This window comes from Zerene cesonia, chromosome 15 (genome assembly GCF_012273895.1).
Source record: "Zerene cesonia ecotype Mississippi chromosome 15, Zerene_cesonia_1.1, whole genome shotgun sequence".
Taxonomy (NCBI): Eukaryota; Metazoa; Arthropoda; class Insecta; order Lepidoptera; family Pieridae; genus Zerene; species Zerene cesonia.
The window spans coordinates 1,566,836-1,573,675 of NC_052116.1; the positions used below are offsets into that span (position 1 = coordinate 1,566,836).

The 6,840-nt window shown below is 35.3% G+C and overlaps 2 protein-coding genes across 2 annotated transcripts in view; one reads left to right on the top strand and one right to left on the bottom strand.

Moving 5' to 3' along the window:
- Positions 1–4,568, bottom strand: part of LOC119832200 (putative E3 ubiquitin-protein ligase UNKL) — a 10,258-nt gene extending 5,690 nt beyond the window's left edge. Inside the window, exons 1-6 of the mRNA XM_038355827.1 lie at positions 4,266–4,568; positions 3,953–4,162; positions 2,024–2,307; positions 1,437–1,537; positions 996–1,233; positions 2–584 (exon numbers count right to left, since the gene is read on the bottom strand). Of these exons, the coding sequence (XP_038211755.1) occupies positions 2–584; positions 996–1,233; positions 1,437–1,537; positions 2,024–2,307; positions 3,953–4,162; positions 4,266–4,324 (1,475 nt within the window). The 5' untranslated portion in view covers positions 4,325–4,568. The remainder of the gene's footprint in view (position 1; positions 585–995; positions 1,234–1,436; positions 1,538–2,023; positions 2,308–3,952; positions 4,163–4,265) is intronic.
- A 551-nt stretch (positions 4,569–5,119) lies between these two features.
- Positions 5,120–6,360, top strand: LOC119832211 (histone H3.3A). Its single transcript, XM_038355839.1, has 3 exons — positions 5,120–5,275; positions 5,432–5,719; positions 5,806–6,360. The coding sequence occupies exons 2-3, from the start codon at positions 5,438–5,440 to the stop codon at positions 5,932–5,934; spliced, it is 411 nt and encodes a 136-aa protein (XP_038211767.1). The 5' UTR covers positions 5,120–5,275; positions 5,432–5,437; the 3' UTR covers positions 5,935–6,360.
- Positions 6,361–6,840: the final 480 nt, after the last annotated feature.

Consider the following 6,840-nt stretch of genomic DNA (forward strand, 5'->3'; position numbering starts at 1 on the left):
CCCGGCCGCCCCGAAGCTGCCGGCCTTTATCGCGTGCGAGTTGAACAACCGCTCCGTGTCGTTGGTCGCGTAGCGCAGGAACGGGGGCAGGGGCGACCCGCCGCTGGGGGGGCTGAAACCCCGCAACGTCGGCCGCGGGATGTTAACGGGCGCCGAGCCGCCCAGTAGACCCTCCCCATCCGATAGATCGCGGTCCAGAGACGCCACCAAGTTCAACGGATCGTCGAGATGTAAGTCGTCCAGGGCGTTACCGACAACTTCTTGAAGTACTGTCGCGTCGAAAGTGGACCGAGGTGGCCAAGATGGTTGCGGTTTATCGTGCTCAGAGTATGGCTGCAAAGCTGATGTTTGTTGTAGTGTACGCGGGTGGGCGGAGCCGCCGCTCGATGTAGAAGCGCATTCTGAACCGTCACCGGAGCCATTGGCGTGCGGAGGTGACAGCGGACGCGGGAGCCCTAGCGCTCCGCCGAGTACTCCGACGTCGTTCTTTTTGTCGTTCGGCAGAGCGGAGGATAATAAATCTGCCAAATTAGTCCCGCATTCGAGAGGCGCAGTCATATCTCGGGTGGATGTTAGGTCTTCAGCTAAAATGACATAAAAAATATTAGATATTTTTGCTCTGTTTATTTCTGCAGGGAAAAAAAATATTCATTATTATTTTTCTATGTTATGGCGGGCAACTGAGATATGTATGCGTTAATTGGTCTACATGAACATTTGTACCTATGACGTAAACATTTACAAAAGTACCAAATAGGTTTACTTTTAAGGGCAAGGTAAGGATATTAATCCTTTAAAGAGGGAATAAAGGAATGGACAGGGAAATGTGAGGAAAAAGATATAGGACTCTGGCTTGGACTCATATAATATCAACATAGTGAAGAAATCCATTGAATAGATTCTAAATATCATGTTATAAACACATTATTTTTATACCACCACAAAGCTCTTTCTTCAACATGGAAACAATTATTTATAACTTCAATAAAACTTACGTTCAACGTGTGCAAACGCGCAGAACAGTCCCCTCGGACAGTATCCTGCTTGCTGCACATCATTGCACTTGGTTGACTTGTATATCTCCGGGTGGAACTGCTGTTCAGTGCGAGTGTGACAGTAACCGCAGGCATCACCGGCCTCACAGTTGCTGGGCTCGCCCCATTCCTCTCCGTGCTTCACATTGGGGCATGGGGTGCTTCGGTACTTGTATTTTCTTGGTGATCTGCGTTTATCCTACAATCAATTGTAATGCGTCAAAAATTATAAGCTAAACTAATATAGTTACAGATCATAATATAACATGACTGATTTGTTTAGTGAATGTATTGAACTTTTTATCTTGGGCTAAATCAGACGGTGTAAAAGCCATCATGAAGAGCAACAGAGTAAATATTGTCAGCTTCACACAACCTTACATATATCTTCATAATACTTACTTTACTATTGTGATACTGTGGGCAGGCATAGCCCTGTCTGCAAAGCCTAGGCGGCCTCTTACAAGGCTCAGTTTTATATGATGACAGCACATAATTCGTATCTGCAATTATAAAATTCCATTAGAAGACTACACAATCAGTTACAACATTTTAAAGTGCACTAAAAATAATAGTATGCGCGCGCAACACAAAAGGACAATGACAAGCTCTCATATAAAAATCTTCTTGACATAATTTTTTACACGAAAAAGTAACAAAATTTGAATGTATGTTTAGAATTTATAATTAAAAGGTACAATAATAATTGTAGTGTGGAGTGTAGTTGTGGAGTCAAATAAATGTTTTTTTCTTTCTTTCAATACTTTAACTTCTTGATTCATTAAGTTTTTGTTTAAAATGTATATACAAAATATTAGATTCCCTCTAATATTTTGTATATACAAAACAAAACGCTCCAATTTTGTAGACTTTATAAGCCCCTTATTTTATAAATTTTAAGTCTTAATGACTTCACCTTTTTTTTGTTTTAAGGCGCCTAACCTGACAAAAGCCTGAAAATTGCACAGAAAACAAGGTAATAAACATACCTTGCCACTTAGGGTCCTCATTCATCAAATTTCGTTCCCTATCTAACGCATTTGGAGCCGCTGCATCCCCATCAGTCCCGTCAGGGTTCTCCAAGGCTTGTAACTCTCTCATATCCAAGACCGGAGGGCGAAGGTCCGGTGCTCCGTGGGCGAAGGCACAGTGTGCCCCATTCTTGGTGCAGAGCCCTCTTGCATCTGTATCGTGTACGCACATGCATGTTTTGTAATAACGGAGGTGATATCGACGCTCCGTGTCGCCAGCCGTCCTATGTAGGTATGGGCAACTGAAAAAGGATCATGGCATTGTTATTGACCTTTTGCTTGTGGGTCATCAGCATAAAATAATTTATAACAATATTAATAAATTGATAAAGACATAAAGTGAAGGTAAAGTCGTCTTTACCAAGTAAAAAAAGTTAACCATAAATATAATATTTAACAATTTTTTATATCATATTATTTCTTAGTCATTATCATAGGAATAATTAGCATCTTAAGTTCGCTTAACATTTTTACACAATTTCATTCTAAGCCATAACATCTTACAATTGTACAAAAGAAATATTTCAAGATAAATTGAATTGAATTACATAGAGAAAGTCAAATTTTATAATGTTTGTTTAGACGCGCTTATCTGAGGAACTACTGGACTGATCCGAAAATTCTTACATTGTGGCACATGTACATGGTCCCTGAGTGCTTTAGGCAATATATATTGCATAGGTAAATCTGGTGATTTCTTATATATCAATAATGTTTATGCTACCCTTTTTGAAATACCTAACACCCTTTTTTTTATACCCACATCTAGGCTTTAAATGAGAAATAAATTATAATGTAGTAGAGTGTAAGAGTGGATTGGTATAGCCAGTTGATTAGAAAAATTAATAACATATTGTTTCTAGTGCTTCTTACAAACTCAATTTAGTATTATTTCTGTGTAATTAGTGTTTGACACTTTACATAATGGTAACATTTTCAAAAATAATATAATACAATTGTTAAAAGTGAAGTTACCCTATCCTCAACATAAATTTCTCGAGTTTTGTTTATATTTATTAATTTCTTTTTTTAGTATTTTCAACTAATGTTCCAAAAGAGGAGATTCTTAATTCAAATTAAAATTATAATTTTGATTTTTTTTTTTCATTTATTCTGTCTTCAATATATTAACATGATTCTTTTGAAATAGAAATTGTTATCATTCCCCGTTCTCATTTTAAATTTTGGATTAGTACCTCTCCTCGAAGATGTTGGTAGTCTTTTTGTAGAAAAGAATTATTCAAGTAAAGATCATAAATTTATTTTATCAGCATGGTAAGTAAAAACTAACCACATGTTTAATAGCTTTTAAACTAATTTACTCAAATGAGTGTGTTTAAGTATGTATATAGGTGGTATCTATTTATAACATGCAAAATAAATTATATTCTTAATTATATTACCCATAAATAATATAAGGTACAATCAATATTTAAATCTTTTGGTACAATTATCAACAATTACAACATCATCATTAATTAACAAATAGTCAGTCTTATTGAATTACTCAATTACAAATTAGCTCTTTTAATGGAATACTAATTATGTTACTTGAATAACAAGAAATAATATGCTACACAGTCAAGAATCTAACATTGTAATATAGTGAAGAGAAAATAACAATGGGTAATAAGAGAACAACCAAACAAAATAGAAAGGAATCTCCAATTAAAATACGACAGCAAAGTTTGTACGATCTCAAATTGCCTGGATTATATCACGGTATTGGTAAATACATTTTCATATGAAAATATTGTTATAAACTTTACTTATTCATAATTCATAAGCCAATATTCATTAATAACATATGCCAACGCTTGAATTAATGGATTTTCAAGCAGCCTATACGTGCGATATGTAGGTAAGGAGAACAAAGCTTCAACTTACTCGTCACCATCTTCACAAATGCCAGAAGTCTCGTTATATTTAGTACAATAGTTGTCAGCGCTATAATTGAACGTTCCATCCCGTTTTCTTACGGGTCTTCTACGTCTCTGATTATTAAAATGCCAATGAAAACATGTGAAAGGCCTATGTTGTGTACATTTATGTTGTAGGAATGATGGACACTGTTCGACACGAAATTCCTTAAGATATCTGGAAAACGAAACCGCTGATGTAAGTGAAACGCACATCACTGGAAACCGTATCACAAACGCTATAATTTTAAACAACAATATTAACTGAAAGTGATTATTACTTATAATGATTTGGTTTTTCTGTTTGAGCTGTCAACAAAGGCTTAGATTCCGACGGCATTTTGTAGAACTATTATTGCGCCTCTCGCGTCGCGCAGGGCACGCTCACCGATGACCAATTAAAATTCAATATATGATCACGTGATAACAAAGATTTTAGAAAGGTAACAAACGTAAATAAACTTCTTAAATATACAAATAATTCATGCTTTTATTACACTACATGTTTCGAATAAAAGTGACCTTGAACTTATAAATCTTTTTATCTCAACGTTGGTTCAAGCAAAAACACGAAAATTGTGAAAAAACATCGACGTATGTCGTAAACATCATTGACAGGAATGTCACGCTGATGTTTTCTATCCGTCTCTTTCACTCCATAACTTAATTATTTATGACAAAAAGAAAGAAAAAATAGGTCGCAGTCATTATTTTTTTTACTCGATATTTCATGAAGCGCGAATATAAATGCACAACATTGTCTATTTTCATTATTTTCTTTTTGTTTTAAATGTACCTTTCGGAAGAAATATCTAAACGATAGATATATCAAAAAAATAATATCACACATTTAAGTTCAAAGCACATATTTCTAATTTATAATTAATAAAAAAGCTACGAATGAAGCGCTTAATTTTCGATACAATTTTGACAACTATTAATTCATATAATCACAGTTACAACGTACAATATAAAAGATAATTTTTAACGTTTTGTTTATTTTCCACTTATTTACTGCAATTATTTTTTTTAAAGACAACACTGATTACAACGGTTGTCCAATGAAATTTCCAAGTTTGTTTCTATATGACCAATGGTAAATGCCACTTTTAGTCCAATCACGTGTCTTGATTTTTAGAAATCCTGACCAATACAACATCAGAAACAAGGCGTCAGTGTTCGCCCGCCATTCTCTCGACGCCATCTTGAACTGTGCTTGAGCATATGATCGTTGTGTACTTCACCTAAATCGCGTTAAAATAGTAAATTTTTGCCTAAATCTTATCGAAAGGTGTGTGATTTTGTATTCCAACCCGATTACGCTAATTTGATCAAAGAATTTACGCGAACGTCTTTCAATATCAATTACTTGTTGTTGTATCAACTTTATGTCGCAACATCGTTGTTTATTATTTTCTCTAACTTGTTCTATTTTATTACTTTGCAGTGAAAAATGGCACGTACCAAGCAGACTGCTCGTAAATCAACCGGAGGAAAGGCTCCGCGTAAACAGTTAGCCACAAAAGCGGCGCGAAAATCAGCGCCCAGCACGGGGGGTGTAAAGAAGCCTCATCGTTATCGCCCTGGTACAGTGGCTCTCCGAGAAATCCGTCGTTACCAGAAATCTACTGAGTTGCTCATTCGTAAGCTGCCGTTCCAGCGGCTCGTGAGAGAAATCGCTCAAGACTTCAAGACTGACCTTCGTTTCCAGTCTGCCGCCATCGGTGCATTGCAGGTAGGCTCGATAACTACATGATGAATTTTCTAATTGTATCTGTATCTTCATTTTGTTTATCACAAAATTTTTCATTGATACCACAGGAAGCCAGTGAAGCCTACCTGGTCGGCCTCTTTGAAGACACCAACTTGTGCGCCATTCATGCCAAACGTGTAACCATTATGCCTAAAGACATCCAGTTGGCCAGACGGATCCGTGGCGAGCGGGCTTAAATAATTAGAAATAGTGTTAATGTACTCTATGATAAATTATTCTTAATTCGAATAGACATAATTTCTATAACATTTTTTTTATAATGTTTCCCATTAATTCATCTTAATCTTAATTAAACTTCATAATGTAATCATTACTGTTAAGGCGGCAGAACTGATTTTGTTTTTTTTTTTATAAATATGTTTGTAATTTGTAAGTTAGACTGTGTTTGTACAAGATATTGCTAGCTCCGCTAGACTTAAGTTCTGAAATCATAACACCTTTTAGCGCTTGTGTCTTGTGCAAGGACGTAAAATATTTAGTGACTTGTGGTATGTATAGAGATTAGGCAATTTTGACCGTAACTGTGAGTTCATTTGGAGTAATTTAATGCACTATACATGTGTAATAAGATACTTGGTGTTAAATAAATTAATTAGAATATATTGATTTGCTTTTATTTATAACCTAATATTTAATATTGGTAATATTATTGATAAAATTCTTATAAATAAAGCAAAAAAAATAGATCTTGAGAGAATAATATTTACTTTTTTTTGTCAATTATTGTATCCGTCTTAAATATTGAAACATTTTTATATTCATCTCAGTTTAACACGTTGGCTGCTGAAACACACCAGGTGTGTAAAAATGCTTGGAACCAAGGATGCGGCTTTACACGCCTAGCGTGTGGAAGCCGGCATCCGCGATAAATCGCGTCTCTTGTGCGTAAAACACGCTGTGCGTGTTTTATTTTCTAAGTCACCAGTGCGTGCGGGCAACACATTTTTATCATAAAATATATTTTTTATGATTTCTGCCAGTTTTATTATTTTCTTTGTTTAGACAGTTAGGATGTAATTTTAATAAAACGAAAAAGAAAATATTTTGTACAAATAATAAAAAATGAAAACATAAATTTACGT